General features: G+C 34.7%; 1 protein-coding gene across 7 annotated transcripts in view; it reads right to left on the bottom strand.

Moving 5' to 3' along the window:
• The window catches only part of LOC111992363 (inositol hexakisphosphate and diphosphoinositol-pentakisphosphate kinase VIP1), a 34,396-nt gene extending 16,634 nt beyond the window's left edge, over positions 1-17,762 (bottom strand). The window contains exons 1-17 of one of the 7 annotated variants that reach the window (XM_065765842.1): positions 17,565-17,762; positions 17,244-17,463; positions 17,026-17,085; positions 16,827-16,873; positions 16,128-16,211; positions 15,941-16,004; positions 13,514-13,667; positions 12,644-12,714; positions 10,631-10,735; positions 9,753-9,845; positions 6,172-6,246; positions 4,953-5,038; positions 2,810-3,016; positions 2,628-2,727; positions 2,478-2,548; positions 733-814; positions 169-327 (exon numbers count right to left, since the gene is read on the bottom strand). In XM_065765842.1, coding sequence (XP_065621914.1) covers positions 169-327; positions 733-814; positions 2,478-2,548; positions 2,628-2,727; positions 2,810-3,016; positions 4,953-5,038; positions 6,172-6,246; positions 9,753-9,845; positions 10,631-10,735; positions 12,644-12,714; positions 13,514-13,667; positions 15,941-16,004; positions 16,128-16,211; positions 16,827-16,873; positions 17,026-17,085; positions 17,244-17,327 — 1,542 coding nt within the window. In that variant the 5' untranslated portion in view covers positions 17,328-17,463; positions 17,565-17,762. The other 6 variants (XM_065765841.1, XM_065765844.1, XM_065765845.1 and 3 more) reach the window with 6 other exon arrangements.
• Between the last annotated feature and the right edge of the window lie 1,905 nt (positions 17,763-19,667).

The raw sequence follows: 19,667 nt of genomic DNA, 5'->3' as shown, positions 1-19,667 counted from the left end.
AGACGCAAAATTAAATCTAAGAGATTGAACAAATTGTTTATACATGTGTAACAGGAAAAATTTTATGTAAGTGTACATCTTAGCAACAATATCACTGGAGTATTCCTTATATCTGCTAAGACTAATCAAAATACAGAAACATATGCATGATGTATTGATTATAATCACCTGCTTTCTGCCAGCATGCGTAAGAACACCCCCATATTTGAGTACCATCAGAGCTTCAACAGGTCGTTCTTCCTCCCCTTCATCATTACTTGTTGTGACTTTAACCCACTTTAGTGGCTTTAGTTGAACCTTCCTATAAATACCGCTAAAATGTCCTTTCTGGTCACACAAAAAAAAATTACAATACTGAAAGCAGAATATAAGGATGATATGAATCTCGGACGGAAGATGATCCAAATATTTAGGCATGTAGTGACTATCCAGTCATTATATCATGTGCAGTGTTGTCACCTCAGCTCAAGTTGAGGAATTATAATCCAACTTCAATTATATAACTAGTTAATCTCTAAAATCAAAATGATTTTTTTACTTTGAGAAAAATGTTGAAAGTTAACTTGAAGTCAAACTGCTGCTATTTTGGTGAAAATTTAAATAAATAAAAAGGTTTTTTTTCCTAACTTTTAGTTAGTGCATGACAACTAAATCCACTGTAGATGCAATGCACTTATGACTAACATAAGAAAAATGACTATATGTGAATAACTTGAAGTGAAAGAAGATAACCTCCTCAAGCACGGCTTTGACTTGAAGAAGCTTTTCAGCATGAGCAAAGTCTTCGGCTTCACTATCACTTTCGCGACCTGGTCTAGATAGTGAAAATAGTCATCATTAATTCAGAACCATTGCTATTTTTTCAAAATAGGAATAAACTAGCAAATAGGATATTTCCTATCTCAAGAATTAAAAAAAAAACAAAAAAAACAAAAAAAAAACAAAACAAAACAAAACAAAACAAAAACAAAAACAAAAACCAAACAGCCATTTTGGTACTTTTGGGGAAGTTAACCCGGGAATGGAATCCTTTTCTAGTTTCTGCTCTTATCACTTCTCTAGTAATGCATATGTTTGACACACTTATGCCAAATATTTATCCAAAACTAGGATACACAATTCCTTTCACAAAAGGTTGAATTGATGCGACCCTTTTAAATTGGTGGAGAGTGGAATCTGTGGGATTCACAAAAGTCTTACTAATGCAGCAAGGATTTGACCACATTCTTATTAATGACACATCTTTACGCTTAAAAAGAGAAAAAAAAATGCTGCCACCTGCCAGGAGTGCTTGACCGCTAACCACTAGGCTGCATCCTTTGTTTGGTATACAGGGTAACAAAATAAAGCATCTACTTGCTGTTCCATTTTAAACAATATATAATATGGTTATTTAAATCATAAATATGATATAATTATTTAGGTAATCTCAAGACACTCTGGACCTCAATAATTTCTTCAAAAGGATTGGGGGAGAAACTATATGTTTTTGTGATTTGTGTGCTCACGGGTTAAAATCTCTAAGCTTTAACACCCACTGTTGATCCTGTTCCTATCTGTCACTGTGCTCTGGCATCTTAGTTCCAGAAAGGCAGCTTTCCTAACGAAAAAATACAATTAAATTGGGGCAGGGTATCAACCCCTCTTAAGATTATGTGTTGGTTCATTAATATAGAACCTTCACATCTCAGTATCTAATGAGGTGCAAAATTGGTTACAAGTTTTAAATAGAAATCACATTTACTTATTCTTAGCTACAAACTCAAGCCATATCTGAGGTTATGAATGACTTTCTCAATTTTACAAGAATTCACTGCATCAGTTGTAAGCTATTGGCTGACCAAAAAGTAAGACCCTTCATACTTCCAAGCCTCTGACAGTTCCAATAGGAACAGTTCCCTTTGAGGAATGGTATTTCATATCTTCATTTACACTCAATTTATGTCCTTTGTATGATGGAGAAAATCTCAAGGATCTCTCCCAACCTTATAAATGACAGGAGTAAAACACAAATATGTCTACTCTTATGTTTCCTGTAACCTATTTGAATATATAACAATATGAAGCATTGCATTTATTAAAAATTTGCCATGAGTGTTGCAGCTCAATTGGTTGGCACCTCTTGGTATGTCTATGACATCCAGGGTTCAAATCCCTCTCCCCTGTTGTAATTATTGAATTATCAAAAAAAAATTTCTTAAAAATTGCAAGCATAACAGTACAGTTTCCTATTGACTAGAGATTACTATGCTAATAATCACTTTAAAAAATACATACATAATAAAGAACTTTTGCCAAGAGCAGAACATATATTCTGAAGCTACTGAATCATTTCATTTTTTGAAGGCAACTACACCATACATTTTAAAAATTTGTATCAGTGAACATTTCTTTTGGCAGGAGCACAGGCACAGGTGAATTTCATCCATTAATTACAAAAAATTCAACTAGAGAAATTTCTAAATGCAGAATGATACCTATTGCGAGGTACCAGCATTCGTGTTTCATCCAACAAATCTTGCAACTGGACAGCACTTTTAAGTTTTGTCTGCAGAATAAGCAATCCATAAGTATTTAAGTTATCCAATATAAAGTAAAACAAAATAAGAGGATGTAAAAATAATTACCTCAGCCCTAGGCCGTCCCCCATTGTATTTCAGCATCAAGTTTAACAGATTTTCCTCAGTAACCTTCAACTTCACCTTCTGTTTGGGAGTTCTATCACCACTACAAAATTTAAATAGAGATCAGAAGGGAAAACAAAGAATCAACTAATCCAAGTAATGATACTGAGGGAAATGCAACATACTGACGAATAATGGCAATTACACAACGTAGCTCCTCAGATTGCCCAAATGTGCCAATAATCCCACTTCCCTGACGAGTTAATCCCTCAGAAGGCTGGACTTGTTCAGTGACTTTCCATGGTAAAGTTGGTGGAATCGTTGTAGAAAGATGAGGAGCTTTGGCATCTAAAAACATCTTCCTCAACACACAAGCAGTATCATCATAATACCTGCATGTGGAAGGTGAAACCAAGTGTACTTTTCACAACAAAGAAACGAAAGCAATTTCCACAGTTAAGAAGATAACTCAGTTAAAACAAAAATGACTTAGTTGAACTATTCAGCACGTGCTTGTGAATAATAGCAAATGCAGATGAATTCTTTCAAATTATTTCGAAAACATATCTTACAATGGGTGGGACAAGGGATGTTCTCCTATTGCATGTGGTGGGTTGGGGATTAGGAAAATCACTACCTTTAATAAAGCTCTACAAGGAAAGAGGTTGTGGCAGTATGGGGTTGAGGAGACACATTTGTGGACGTGTGTGATAGTGTTGAAATTTGGGAGGAATGGGGGGGCTGCAGGGGTTCATATGGTTGTGGTTAATGGCAGAGTATTCAGATGGGTGGGAGAGTTTTAGTAAGTTTATACATTTTGAGATTGGGTTGGGGAGTAGGGTCCAGTTTTGGCATGATAGCTAGTGTGGGGATCAGCTGCTGAAAGTAACTTTGCCGATTTTATTTAAGAATGCTACGAATAGGGAGGTGTTCATGGCAAATTTTTTGGGGAGTCAGATTGTGGAGGAAAGGTGGAGTTGGGATGTAAGGTTTTGACGTGATTTTAATGATTGGGAGATGGAGTTAGTGGGGGCCTTTCTTCACTTTTTGGAGTCACAAATTCCTCCAAATGAGGTTGGGGATAAGCTATGGTGGAGATTGAAGAAGAATGGAGATTTTGACATATGCTCTTTTTATGGTGTGCTGAAGGGATCTAGCTCTACTACTTTTCCATGGAAAAGCATTTGGGGTGTGAAGGCTCCACGTCAACTGTCTTTCTGTGCTTGGACAGCAACATGGGGAACAATTCTCACAGGTGATGATTTGAGGAGAATGGGCGTCATAATTGTGGATTGGTGCTGCTTATGCTGGTGTAGTGGGGAGAATGTTATCATCTCTTGCTTCATTATGGGGCGGTTTCCTAGTTATGGAGTTTTGCTCTTAGATCGTTTGGCATTGCTTGGGTTCTACCAAAGAGGGTTATTGATCTATTGGCAGGATGGAGGAACTGCTTAGGGAAGCACTGATCAAATATTTGGAATTTAGTACCACAATGTGTCGTGTGGATTATTTGGAGAGAGTGTAATGCTTGTAAATTCAAAGATATAGAGCACACTAGGGATCAGCTCATAGCTATATTTGCAGGGCTCTATTTGATTAGTCTTGTGTATGGGGATTCACTTCTAGGGATTCCATTCAGATGTTTATAGATTCTCTTTCTTCTTGTACACGATTTCTTTTTGCCTTTGTTGTTTGTACATACTTTTTTGGCAGCTACATCCTTTCAATGAAGTAGTCTTTTCTCAATAAAATGTTTTCTTACTTATCAGAAAAGCTACATCCTTTCAATGAACTATCCATTATGCTTGATGTGGTGTCTTTGGAGGGAGCAAAATAGGAGGACATTTGAGGACATGGATAGTTCGGATGACCAGCTATTGGCCTCCTTCAGTGGCACTTTGTTTGTCTGGTCTAGGGCGTGGGGACTCACCTCTAGTGATTCTCTCCCTATGTTCCTTAGCTCCCTCCTATGTACTTAGTATCTTTCATTTTCTTTATCTTTACACTCTTTCTTTTCCCTTTGTATTTTTCTCTCTGCCTTATGTTTTTTTGCATAAGGTAGTGTTTTTGAATATAATCTTTATTACCTATCAAAAAAAAAATAAATATATACATATATATATTACAATGGTATGCTACAAGTGAGATAGAAGTCAACTATACTTGATGTAAGAATTGTTATTAGATTAGGAGAATGTTTCATACAGATATTTACCATTAAAAAAATAAATAAATAATTCATGTTGGAATCATGCTGGCAATAAAGAACTGAGTGCCCCCTTAAATCATTATGATATTTGAGAGGGGGAGGAGGAAAAGAAGGATTACTTGTGAGAGTTTTTAACAAAGCTCCACCCATTCACATCACAAACATATGAACGTCCCTCGCAACGCAAGAGATCAAACCCACAAACCTGCAAGTAACAAGAACAACTTATAAATTCACCCAAGGTATAAATCATTTAACAAGAAAGTGATTTCTCAATGCAGTGTGTATGTGTGTTCGCATTTATGCATTTCATATTGAACCATGAAATTTTAAGGATTAATGATTCTTATACATGATTTGAACTGGATGTAAATTGGTTTTCTGTAAATTCATAGTACCATGGTACACTAGAATAACCATGTAAAGTTCAGTTATATTCATAGAACCCACTCACATACAGCCAGTTGAAACCAAAGACATCTTATCATCCCAACTTTTAGAACTCAAAAGAGCCCAACAAATCTAGAGAGTTCAAATGATAAGACTTTAAAATAGGATAGTGTTGTGAAATGGCACTCCCAAGATTCAAACCTATAACAGAAACAAAAACAGATTAACAAGCACGCTCGAAAAGAACATACTAAATTTACGTGGTTCAGAAAATTGTTTAATTCCACGGGCTGTGCCAAGAAGAATGTTTTCACTAAGAAAATAAGGAAATTACAAAGGTAGCACAAATGCTCTCTCAAGAAACCAAAACCCAAATACACCCAAACTATCTCTCACAAATACTAGAGAAATTATCTCTTTGTTTTTACAAAAATAACATGGCAGGATGCCCACACAAAACAATTAAGCAAGTGAAGTATATACATGGGTGAACAAAGAAAGTCAACTAGGGTTTAAAAGAGGTGCCACACATGAAAAAGGAGTCAAAAGCCAAACCAAGTTCAACAAATAAGCTTCAACTCCTATCAATGTTACATTCCAAAATCCAGATATGATAAATAGTTGGCAATTTAACATCCCAAATAAAAATTAATAAATCCAAGATCTGGCTAATAAATTGAGCCTGTCAATTTGGAAAAATTCATTAGCAAAGTTGAATGACTAATTATCCAAATAACAATTTAACAGCAACTACTATTTCTTGGGATCATCATGGCATGACCAGATAAATATATATACTGGCAATCACAAACAATTAAAAAGAAAAAAGAAAAAAGGAAACCAGCCTATAGTGAATGTCTCAGAAATAAAAATGATCATAAATAAAAAATAACAATAATGCCTTGGAACAAGGTACTAATTACTTGTTACCACATCCACACATCATACCGCTTGCCTAAATGCAATGCAAACATCTCTTGCCATTTGCTTCTCAGTAGGTGTCAATAACACGGGATACCTCACCTGTCAAACAAAATAATAAACATATGTTTCAAACATCACTCTTTTACGAGTATTAAAATAAACCACAAAAAAGTAGCAGGTTCTTAGTAGGTTTCAGTAACTGGGCATGCACTTCAGATATTTTGATTCTGAAATTTGGAATGCCAATCATTCACAACACAAATTTCTTTCAAGTTTGCATAATCCATTTGAAGAAATAATTCTAGATAGAGTTTGTGAACAGGATAAAATATAAAACTGAGACAAGGCTATATATTTATGATGACAGAAAGAACAGGTTCCCTTAAGAATAAGATGTGCACTAAAACAAAATAGCTAGTTTAAAATGATATGTAGGTGTCAATAGAGTACAAAGAAAGAGTCAACTTTGGAATCAGAAGCACTTAATCTAGTGACAACACCTAGAAAAAGTGAAAGATTTTCATGAGAACACAATGAGGATCATATGAAAGGCTGCTTGCCCCAGAATGCAGTATGATAAATCTAAATTTTTTTGTGGCTACAAAATATTGCATTCTTTTTTTTATTATTCGATAGTTGCAACTGAGAAGGAGGGATTTGAACCCTAGATGTCTCCATTGGAAACACCAGGAGGAGGCAACTAGTTGAGCTACAAAGGCTCTTAACCGCAATATATAATAAGGAAAAAAAGTGTACCTTTTGGATTGTACAACATGATATGAAGATTGTAAGGGTAACACTAAATTGCAGTTAGATTCGGCCAATCTATATATGTACATAGTACAGTGTTTTGTAATGGAGATTATACATTACGGTCAACAATTAAAGATTTAAATTCAATTGAACAACTAAGGTTAAATGAAACAGTAGATGTTTTCTAATTTAGGCAAACATTAATAGTGAATACATGTACATACTATGTTCATTATATGAATAACACCATGCAAACGCATAAAGGACACCAAAATCAATTAAGTGGGATGGCAAGAAATTTAAATTTAATATAATGGTCGGGACAAGGTTTATTCTCCTATAAAGGCTGTTGGTTTGGACGTAAGGAAGTTATGTCCAAACCTTATTAGGGAAATGGCTTTAAAGAGATGGGGTTGAACAAGATCAGTCATGGAGACAAGTAATCATGCTTATTAGAAAGGTAATAGATGCAGTTGGGATTTATCAAATTGTGCTCAAGTTCAATTTTGGGTTTACAATGTGAAGATTCTCCTTTGTGAAACCAATTTCCCAATTGTTTTTTCATAGCTGTAAAGCTTCTATTGCATCATATTTGCGTAAGCTGGAGGAGCAGGAAACACAGTATTGGAATCCCCAATCCCCCCACCCAACCCCCTCCAGCCTTTTTATTTTCACCTTTTCAAGCTTTCCAAGAAGGGGAGTTAGAATCTGTTTCAACATTTTTTTATCTTTTGAACAGCTTCCATCCAGGATCTAGTAAATTTGGTGTTTTTTCTTACTAGGAAGCATTAAAAGTAAAAGAGAATATTGGGTTCCCACAATAGAATGTTTGAAGGACAAAGATTCCACAAAAGGTTGCATTTTTTGTTGGACTAGGACAGTTGTATGGGATATTGAGTGGACGATCTTTAAAAAATGGGCATAACCACTGAGGATTTGTGGTACACATGTAAGGAAAGTGGATAAGCGGTAGATCAACTTTTACTTCATTGTTTAGTAGCAAGACAGATTTTGTCATTAGTCTTTTTCTCTTTTAGATGCTAAGGATGATTATTGATTTGTTTGCTTCTTGTTGGCACAAATATATGAGCACCATGAGAGTAGTAAAATCGACCTCACCCTCCACCTAGCACTTATCAAATAAGATTTCTATTCTTTATAGTTTTGTATGATTGGATGTTTGTGTCAGGAAGTATTCATTCCACTTTTGTTTTTCATATAATTTGTTCTTTTACAATTTGTTTTTTGTTTTTTGTATCTTTTGTTCTTTTTTACTTTATTAAATTATTTACTTATATTTTAGTATTTCCCCATGGTAACTATCAAATTATCAAAAGATGAAAATACCATTTGGTTGGATCACAATCAATTTGGTCCTTACATTCTGGCAATAGTTAACTTGGTCCCTATTATTTACAACTTATAGTCAATTTGGTTCCTACATTTTGGTAGCACTTAAATTGGTCCCTATTATTTACAACTTAAAAAGTCAATTTGGTCCCTACGTTTTGGTAGCACTTGAATTGGTCCCTATTATTTTCAACTTACAATTAATTTGATCTATGTTATTTCAATTTGCAATCATTCTGGGTCCAAATCCGGGTTCGTTTTAGTTGCTGAATTGATATGTGTGTCTACCGGACTAGGAGATTGGTAAATTTGATGCGTTTGGTTGCCAAAAAGTGCAAGAAAATGCAAGAAAAGTTATGATTTGATGATAGAAACCAAATTGACTACAAGTGGAAAATAACAAGGACCAAATTAACTACTACCAAAATAGTATTTTGTCAATATCAAAAAAACACAAGTTACCACTTTATCAAGTTGTTTTGTTGCTAGCATTTTTACTTATAAAAAAAAAAAAAAAATACTAAAAAACAAAAAAGGAAGGCAAGAACTTCACAAAATTATAAATGTTTTTCTCCTTAACTTTTTGATAATTTAATTGTTACAAGTGGAGGAGGATTCGAACCTTGATTCTCCTCATAAAGGAAACCAAGCAATACCACTGAGTTACAAGGCTCTTGACATTTTTTCAGCTTAACTTAATTAATTCTTAAACATCAAGTTTTGTCTTCTAGCGAGCCTTCCCCCCCACCCCCCCCCAAATATAGTCTTTCTTGTGACCTTAACTGGAACCATATCATTGCTCATTGGGAAAACCACTTGAATTAGTTGCAATTGGCCAAAACATTTCAAGCTCTTCTTTTATTTTTTTTATAGATAAGTTAAGTGCCCAACGGATCTTGAACCTAGACCTCACCCTCCACTGCCTAAATCATTTGACTTATGAAATCGAAAGTTTATTGATAATGTTAACCTAAATTTTTTTTTTTTTGATAAGTGATAATGTTAACCTAAATATGATTTCTCTAATATGAACAACCTCAACTGAACCATTCTTCTATTAAGGTGGGGCTGCCTGCAAAAATATTATCTGCTGGTCCGGTTCTAAGCTAAAAAACTACCAGCATTCACGTTTTTACAAATTCAACTGATATATTAAGTGGCACCAGACATGAATGCCTCCTAGATGCAAGAAATTTGACTGCAAATATTAAGGCGGGGCTGCCTGCAAAAATATTATCTGCTGGTCCGGTTTTAAGCTAAAAAATTACCAGCATTCATGTTTTTACAGATTTGACTGAAATATTAAGTGGCATCAGACATGAATGCCTCCTAGATGCAAGAAATTTGACTGTCGGAAGAATTAAAAAGATAGAAAGAACTTGATAGACAAAGATTAGGTTAACATGCAAATGACAGTAATAGTTGCAACAGAAAGCAAAGAAGGGTACAAATTACATGCAAGATGTACAGGTAATCAAAAATCTGTTATATGTACAACTTACTTCCTTCCCATCAGGATTTCTCATGACAACACCATCAACAACAGGAGACTTCCTTGCCTCTGCATGTGCATATTCAGTGCCAACAGTATACACCTACAATCACTGGCATTACTCGGGCAACCATTTGTAAAAAGAAAAATTAAAAAATAATAATAACACAACAATTAAATGGTAGAGAATAGACTCTAGCATTGGAAAAAATAAATGCCAGGATTAAACAGGACATAAGAGATTCATTTTGTGAAAAAAACAAATCATTTAAAACCAACTAATTGGATCTTTTTTCTTTTTTCTTTTTTTGGAGAAACATCGTACAAACAAACAAAAACAAAGATTCAAGCAATGGCAAATTGAGGCAAGTAAGGGTCAACAGAAAGCCATGTGGCAAGGGAAAAAAACCATTTCCTAATTTATTAATATTTGGAATCATATGCTGGATGCGGATAAATTCTAAGGCCTACTGGTTGTAACTGCCTACCTTTGCAACAAACTTATCAGAGCATCAAACTAGATGTAAAGAGAGTATATACAAGCATTCAAAGCGTGAAAGAGCACCTGGTAGGCTATTCCAATCTTCCTCCAGATAATTTGGACCACATGCATGTAAATGCATATATTTACATAGATAGTCACACACACACACATATGTATAAACATTTAAAAAAAGAAGCTACCATTAAGAGTAAAACTTTTTTTTTTTTTGGGGGGGGGGGGGGGGGGGGGGGAGGGGGGGGGGTGGGGGATAAATTACCATTAGGAGTAAAAAATTTTGCAAATGTGAAAGTTTTATTTAGTCATTATATTTGGGTTTTTTAGGTCTTCTCTTACATGTATTAAACAAGTTTCATGCTGCATTAGAATAGATTAAGATCCACAACCTTGACATCTGTTCCTCCAGTAGGCATAAATTCCTCATAAATATATGAGCCTTCACGCCTTACTCTTCTAAGGTCTGGATGGAACTCACTGGACCGATTACCAACCTAAAATCAAATAATGATCACATATGTGAGACTATATATGAATAATAAATATAGAAGCCAGAAAAAAATTATCTAGACACATTCATATGTGAGAACAACTGTTAGTATGCATGAGTACATAATATTATTCACAATTATGCAACAAATGATGATGGGAATATCTTATTGGACCTACCAAACTACTCACATGCCAAAAGAACTTGAGAAAACTAGATCCTACTGAACCCATTCTAGAGAAGATGGAACATCAGTTAGCTGGATAGAAAATGTTACACTTATCAAAAGGGGGGCGACTAACACCATTGAAGAGTACTTTGTCAAACTTACCCTCCAATCACCTTTGTTTATTCATTCCCATCTAGTGTGGCCAACAGGATTGAGAGGTTACAGAGTAATTTTCTATGGGGTGGCATGGGTGATGAGTTTAAACATCATTTGGTGGGATGAGATGCAGTCTATGCCCCTAATGCTAATGGGCTTTGGTGTTAGGAAGGTTGCCTTTTACAACCAAGCTCTTTTAGGAAAATGGTTATTGTGTTTTGGGCTGGGGGAGACACATTAATAAAGGAAGGTAATATGAAGCATGGTGAGGAATGGGATAGATGGAGTACAGAACAAGAATGCATGGTCGTGGTTTATCGAAGAGCAATAGAATGAGGTTGGATAGGTTCTTACAGTAAACTCGGTTTGATGTTGGTATTAATAGTCAGTTTCAATTCTGACATGACAGATGGTGTGGTGATCAACATTTGAAGGTGGCTTTTATATTTTTGCACTATTTCTCTGTAGCAAGAGAAGAGTGGGAAGAATCCATGTTGTTTAGACAAAATAAGGAGGAGACAAGGAGTTGACATGTGAGATTTCTTCTTGATTTTTATGACTGGGAGGTAGAATTGGTAGCCTCCTTAATCAATCTTCTTGACTCCAATCAACCAATCAAAGAAGGCTGTGACATATTGAGCTGGCGATTGAAAATAAATATTTCAATTTTCATTCATTTTGTAGTACCCTAAAGGACCGATATGACCCAGCCTTCACCTGGAGGAGTATCTATAGAGAGTTAAGGCCCCACAACAAATCTTTTTTTTTTCTTGGGTTGCAGTGGAAAGATCCTCACATATGACAATCTCTTTAATTGAGGTTAAATGATATTGGGGTGGTGTTATATGTGTCGGTGTAGTGGAAAGACGGTGTCACGGTGGGTCATCTATTACTACAGTACAATGTTACATTCGAGTTGTGGAGTTTTTCCTTTCAAATTTTTAGCCTTTTGGGATTTCGGTAGGTGTTATAAAGGAAAAGTAACTGACCTCTAGTTTGGTCAAAGGAATTGGGTTGATAAGCATTTTTCCAACATTTGGAATTAAGTGTTGTTATGTTTGATGTGGACAATCTGGAGAGAACATATCTAACGTACGTTTGAGGTTTTGGAAAGTACAGGGACTCAATTGTCAGTTATGTTTATAGGTACTTTACTTATTTGGCCTCATGTATAGGGGCTCACCAATACAACCTCCATTCCAAAGTTCTTAGAGTCTTGTCTTTTTGTACCTAATTATGTTCTTTGTAGTTCTTTAGACTTCTTTGGGTTCCTGGTACATGAAGTAGTCTCTCTGCAAAAAACTTATTTCTTTACCTATAAAAAAGAGACTAAATCGTAAATCCTACTGAGTACAAACTGGTTAGTTTTTGCTTAGGCAGCAGGAGCCAACCAACCTACATTCTACATAAACACAACTTGTTTATATTTACTTTTTGCAAATTTATCATCCGTTTGATAGAAGTATCATTTACACTTATGAACCATCTATATCATTATATATACAACACCAAAAATAATAATAATAATGACCTAGAATGTTTTGAATCCATATAAAGTAGAAAAAGTGCTGTCAAAAAATCGCTCACCTTCCTAAATAATTCCTTCATGCCTCCACCTGCGGAACTGGGGTAATATATCATAATCCTATGATCATCCCCTTCACAGAAACACAAAATTAGAGTCAGTACCATATATGCTCATTGAGAAAGAAAATATTTAAATTAATGCACATCTTAAAAGCAGTCAATATGAGAACTTGCATCTAAAGAGAACAAAATTATCCATAATAGCCCACTTGGTCCACAAGCCCATCAGACCACTTATCCCCACTACTTGAATTTATAAACCCTTATTTTGACAACATCATATTTTGGGCTTCATTGTTGTAATTTTCAAAAATTAAAAATAAAAATAAAAAACTAGGCAAAAATTACAATCTACAAACAATAGAGTCACTCTGCTGTTTGTCAAGAGCCCAACAACAAAAGTGCATTACATATTCCATTTTTGTTATTTTCAATTTATTGTTGCTATCATTGCTCCCTCAAAAGTTTTGTTCTTACTAATGTTTGCTTTTACAAATTATGGAAGGCATGGTATTAACATTTTATGATAGTAACCAATCTCCAAAAAATAATCTACTGAAAGAAAATGAACAAACAGATAAACAATAATTAAAACTTTTATGATGCAATTATGCTGCCAATAATTTTGGTTCAACAGTGCCACAGTATACTTTTAAATAATATATAACAAAGCCATCAGATCAAATGTAGTGTGCAAATAGCAATTTCAAGCCACAAATTAGTAGACGTTCTTTTCTAACAAGGTAAAAGTATCAAGCAACAAGAAGAAATAACCAAAAAGAATCATATCAGATTAAATGGTATAAATGTCAACAACAAGAAGCAGCATCAATAAAACAACTTCTTTAATAATATACGAATCAAACTCACCATCAACAGGCTTTTCCACAAATGGCTTCCAAAAACGATTACCATGAACCTCAACAAAATCTTCTTGCTCAACAAAATAGTCCAGCTCTTGATATGGTACTTCTCTATTTACAAGGGCATATCTTGGAACATGGACTCCATACCTTTGTAGTTGCTTGAATCCAGAAAAATAACATATTAATTTTATATCATTCAATATTGTTAACAATCAAAACATTTAAAAAAATAAAAATAAAATTAGTTGGCATGAGATAGGTCAGTTATAATCAAGTTCATGCATGAAGTACTTAATATACATACTCCAGGACTGGGTGATACTTAAATTCCCTTAGGAGGTGCTTGATTCGCTGTGATATGCATCACATTAAGGTCACATTACCATAATTTGAACATTATAGTGTTTGGTTCATTTTGTTGTGCATATGATTGCAGTAATCTAAGATTACAAAATATTTCACATTACCTTAATCTCATTACCTAATTAAACGGGGTAATCTTACATTACTTACTTATTGGAGTGTTATAATTTATCAAATTGACAAAATTACCCATACTAATAAATTTTAATTACAAAATTGTCCCTTACATATATTATTTTCACAAACTGAAAATTAAACATAGCCCTCTCTCTCTCTCTCTCTCTCTCTCTCTCTCTCTCTCTCTCAAATCAAACCCTAGCCTAGCTCAAATCTCAGAGCTACAATGGCGTCATCAAATCCTAGGGTTTTCTTCGGCGAACCTCAAAGCCATTGGTGGTGGTGGTTTTGGCGGCGTCATCTTCTGGTTCTTTAGCCACAAAGCCAATGGTACTAGTGGCAGAGAAGCTCGGCAAGGCTGGGCTTAAGCTTGGCCACAACATTGGAGGCAATGGAACTCGAGATTTCCATTCTGTTTTGTAGAGTTTGGAATTGATTTGGTTTGTGTAGAGTTTGGGGTGTGTATGGGTCTTTGGCTCACTTTTCTTTTCTTTTCTTATTTTTCCTTTTTTTTGATAGGTAAGAAAGGAAATACTATTGAAAAAAGAATAGAAGTAAAGATACACAGAGTTCACGATAGAGAATAAAAAGCAAACAAAAACAAATAGGAACAAACAGTCATTAAACCATTCTAAGAGACAAAAGAAAATCCAAAAGTGCAGAACAATCCAAGAGACCCCAACACTGAGACCAATCAAAGAGAGTCCATTGGCACAAATCTAACAACTAAGCTAGAGATTTCTTAGTATCCTCAAAAAAACGCTGATTACATTCAATTCAAATAGTCAACATCAAACAGCCTAGAACCAAATTCCAATTATCCGAATTATGTTTCCCAAGCCAATTATACCAACAAAATCATAAGTTTGCAACTGAACCTAGCATGACCCAATCAATCCCAAACAACTAAAGCATATACATCCACATAGAAGCTCCTTCTTATTTGAATATTTCAGTTCCCCAACTTTGTAGTTTTAGATTCAAGAGATACATGGTTGTATCTTTTGTGCGTTGCTTGTGATGTACAGAATTTGAAATCTGATTGTAAGAGACATTTGTGAAATTGGATAGGAAATTTTGTTGGATCTAAGTTGTTTGGTTGGTGAGAAAGTACAAGAAAGTGAAATATTGTTTAGTTATTTTGTGATTTTTTATTAAAAATATAATTTTACTTGGTAATTTCAAATGGAAATTTGTGGAAATTCATTCTAAAATTTTAATGATTGCAAGAAATTCATTTTTGGAATATCATGGGAATGTAACTAGTGAACCAAACAAGGTCACGTCATATTGCTATTATGTGATTACATAAAGCTAACATTACATTGTGATGTGACATTAAGTGAACCAAACGCCCTAGTAACTAATCCATGGTCAAGCACTTGCCTGTGATCCCATTGTGTCTCAATTAAAAATGAGTACTTTATAGGGGATGGCCTAACAGTACCATGGGCAGCCGTTACCAGAAGAAGTGAAGAACTCAAATAAGTACTTCATAAAGCAACTAAAACTTGAAATTATGGAAGTAAACAGTTAGTATGTTAGGCTGTTGATTAGTTACAGAATTTGTTGTGAAGGCTGTTAAGTAGTTGTAGAGGTCTGTTAGGAAGTCAAGGAGGTTTATAAGTTAGGAGCAGCTAGAGCTCAACTTCATCAGGTGCTCTATCTACCGCTATAAATGCTGATGCATTACATTTACACTTTCTTCTTCTTGATAAATCACGCTTCTCCGTTTTTCTGTTTGATACAAATTCTTCTTAATAATTCTTGTAAATCTTCTACAGGCTCTTGCCTTGTAAATAATTCATGCCTTAAACATGGAAAATAAGAATGGAAGTATTTAAGGAAAAAAAAATGATCATACTAACACAAATGATTTAAAGAAAAAATGAACCTCATGCAAAAACCTACCATGAAATGCTAAACCCCGACAAAAGATTTGAGAGCATACCTCATATACCTTCCTTCTGTCATGAAGAAGGTGCTGTGGCTCCAATTCATTTACTAGAAAAGGCCTGGATCACAAAGAGCATGTACGAAACTTATAGTTATTATAATAACTATTTTGGACTGTTAAAAGAGAACGCTGAGATTGATGACTGCAATATAGTCAATGCAAAAGAAGATGTAAAGCTTACTTCCTTAAAGCAGCATATGCCTTAGCCTTTTCAAGAGGATAGCCAGAAGAATGGAAGGCAATTAAACAATCACATATTGGCCAGCTGAAATAAGAATACTACAACAAATTAGTCATCATACATCAACAAGAAAAGAAAAGAAACAAAAAAACAAGAAACAAGGAAAAAAAAAATATTTTAATAATTTTGGATTGGATTTTTTTTTTTTTTTTTTTTTTTGGGATAAGAACTTTTCACTTTATATCAGGAAAAAAAAAAGTTTACTGGGTCAAACAATTTGTTTTAATCAAACTATAATTCGGAAAGGAAACAAATTATAACTCAAAGGAGGGTGTCCTTCATCCTCAAGCAGACCTGATTTGGCTTGATCCTCTATTTATAATAGCAACGAAATGTCAAAAAAAAGGAATCTCCACTTTTTAGAAATTCGAATTCTTCCTCTTTGAACAGTATTACTTTAAAAAAAAAAAAAACACCACCTAAGCACCTAAACTAATTGTTTTAAATTGGTATAATAATCTTTTTTGCTAGGGTTGTTTACTGATGTGATATGCATATGCTTTACAAAATATGCATATCAAGTTCGAAGCTTTTGGCCGTAACAAAATAGAATCAACAAATATAAAAACAATATCTTTAAGATATAATGCACCAAATCACACTAAAGTTTCATGTAATCACTTTTAAAAAAAATTATACCTCTCAATTGGATCATCAATAATGGTCTTGTCCATGAACTCTATGATCTACAACCACACAACGAAAGAAGCAAAACATAAACACTGAAAATTCTTTGCAGATAAAGCAATCATTAGCGTAAAACCTTTCAATCTGTATTCGTTTTCTTTAACAAAAAGAAATACAAGCCAAATCCACAACAGATACAAACAAGAAGTACCTCAAATTCACCAAATTTTTGTAACCTATCGAGAATCTGCCGCATCGGCCCAGAATTCGCCTAATGACAACATCAGATTTCAGATTAATCGCTCAAGATTGAAAAAACAGAGCCATATATAACCTACATTCTGAGATTCATTACAAACTCTGTTTCATATTTACTATGGAATAGGAAAAACAAAAAACAAAAACAATACTGAGCAAAAAGAAAGGAACCTCGGAGCCGCATTTCACCTTCTTTTGCATCACGCAGACTCCAATCTTTATCTTCGTTCCAAAATCACCTCCTTCGTCCTTCATCTCTCTTTGTCTCAAGAACTCTCTGGAACTTTCTACAACTCTCTCTCTCTCTCTCTCTCTCTCTCTCTCTCTCTACCTTTTTCAAGAACGCAGAATCCGAATCCGATTCCAACTCAAACTTCTTGTTCCAGCTTCACTGCTCAAATCCAACACAAACACAAAAAGATACAACAAGAATCACGCCATTAACAAAGAAGCTCAAAGAAAATCACTCGCTCACTCACATACATAGCATACCGGAAAAAGTGAAAAAAGGCAATGAGAATGAGGAAGAGAAACGGTACTAACGGAAGTGAGAAAAGTTGAGAGAGAAGCGCTTGCTTTTTCTTTTTTTTCTTTTTTTTTTTGGAGAGAAAGTGTGCAACTTGGGAAAAATAAGAGAGTGAGAAAGATATATCTGAATTATGAAATGGAAAAGGTGTTGTGTGTTTATTTATATATATATATATATATATACACGGGACAGGTGGGACGTGAGAGTGTTTGGATACGAAGCTCTTTTGGATTCTGGAATATGCAATAAAAAGGCAAGGCCGCGAGTCTACGCTTTTCTGTGATTCAGAATAAATATATCTAATCTAAAATAATAATAATAATAAAATATTATGGTTTTAAAAATCGGCCCGACATAATGTAACTGCCAATTTGGCTGATTTTACTTATTTTAATCATTTTTAGCTTTTTTTTTTTTAATGTCCATTCATTTATATTAAAAAAAATTAAATTTGTCTCGTCAAAAAACCCAACAAGTAACTAGCTGCACCTGCTAAAACCTTTGGTTGTTTCTCCAACAAAAAAAGAAAAAAATTATTTGGTTGATTTTTACTTATTTTAATCATTTTAGCAAATTTTTTAATGTTGATTGATTTATATTTAAAAAAATTAAATTTGTCTAGTAAAAAAAAAAAAAACAGGTGACTGACCACACCTGCTAAAACTGATTATAAGATAATATAATGATATATATTCTTGACGGTTCAAATGATTTAACTTATTTCAATTATTTTTAGCTTTTTTAATGTAAATTTGATTGGTTTATATTTTAAAAAATTAAGTTCGTTTAGTCGGAGAAACTTACAACTAACTGACCGGGGATTAAGTTTCTCTGCGATTGGAAAGTTGGTATCTCTCCCAACTCTTCCTAGGCAGTAGAATTTTAGTTCCTTCTTGTAAGGATCTTTCTTCCCCTCTGTAACAAAGTTACATGTAGGGCTAGTGGGTTTTTTCTTTGAGGGGTGGGGAAACACTCTTTTTTATTATATCTCATATTGTCCAAATCAGTTTCTCTTCCTTTTTTCTCTTTTCTTGTGTTTCTTTTTTAGCAATGGATGATCTTACAAAACAATGGAATTGCCTATCCCTTTCGGAAAGGGAAGGTGATGATCTCTGCATTAAGAAAGATCGTCAGTCCAAGGAATTTATCATTGCTGCACTTTTCCTAACGCGACGGGCTTTGAATATGGAAGCCGTTGCTAGGACTTTTAAGCCACTATGGAGGTCTGAAAACGGTTTTAAGATCCAGAGAGAAGGGGACCATAAGGTCCTTTTTGTGTTTGACAGCGAAGAGGATGTGAACAGAATACTATCAAATGATCCATGGAGTTTCGATAAGTCGCTAGTGGTAACACAGAGGTTTGACAGAAATTCCTCGATTGAGGAACTTAGTTTCGATAAGGTGTCTTTTTGGGTTCAAGTTCATAATATTCCTATTAGATACAGGAACAGATCAGTGGCCGAAGACATTTGCGAAGCCATTGGTCAGGTTCATCGTTCAAATGAAAACTATGAGGGTGGAGGTGGAAGTTTCATGAGAGTAAGGGTTACTTTGGATGTTTACCAACCTTTATGCAGAGGTAGAGTTATCAAACTTGAGGATGGCGAGAAGATTTGGGTTAGCTTTAAATATGAGCGCTTGCCAAACATCTGTTACTGGTGCGGTTGTCTTGATCATGGAGATAAGGATTGTGACATTTGGATCCAGAGCAAGGGTACTCTCCAGTTATCATCGCAGCAATATGGCTCATGGCTTCGTGCCCCACCAAATGTAGCCACCAATAACAGAGTGATAAGGGTTTCAGGTTACTATGAGGACCGAGAGGAAAATGTTTCTTCACGGCGGAGAAGGGCGGCACAACAGAGACCAGTAACAGTCACTACGCCGGTAAGGGAAACACAAATAGAAAAGGAAACTGAGGATATGGGGGCGGATTCTATGGAAGATATAATGTCAAATTTGGAAGGGTCCACGGAGCCAAATAAGGACACAGAGCAGAATTTAAGGGATCCTGAAACAGAGGAGAATATTTTTGAGCAAAAAATCCGGGAAATAGACAAAGATCT

The sequence above is a fragment of the Quercus suber genome, unplaced genomic scaffold (genome assembly GCF_002906115.3).
Source record: "Quercus suber isolate HL8 unplaced genomic scaffold, Cork oak 2.0 scaffold_658, whole genome shotgun sequence".
NCBI lineage: Eukaryota > Viridiplantae > Streptophyta > Magnoliopsida > Fagales > Fagaceae > Quercus > Quercus suber.
The sequence above is the reverse complement of the archived record's forward strand: the minus strand, read 5'-3'. Positions and strand labels throughout refer to the sequence as shown.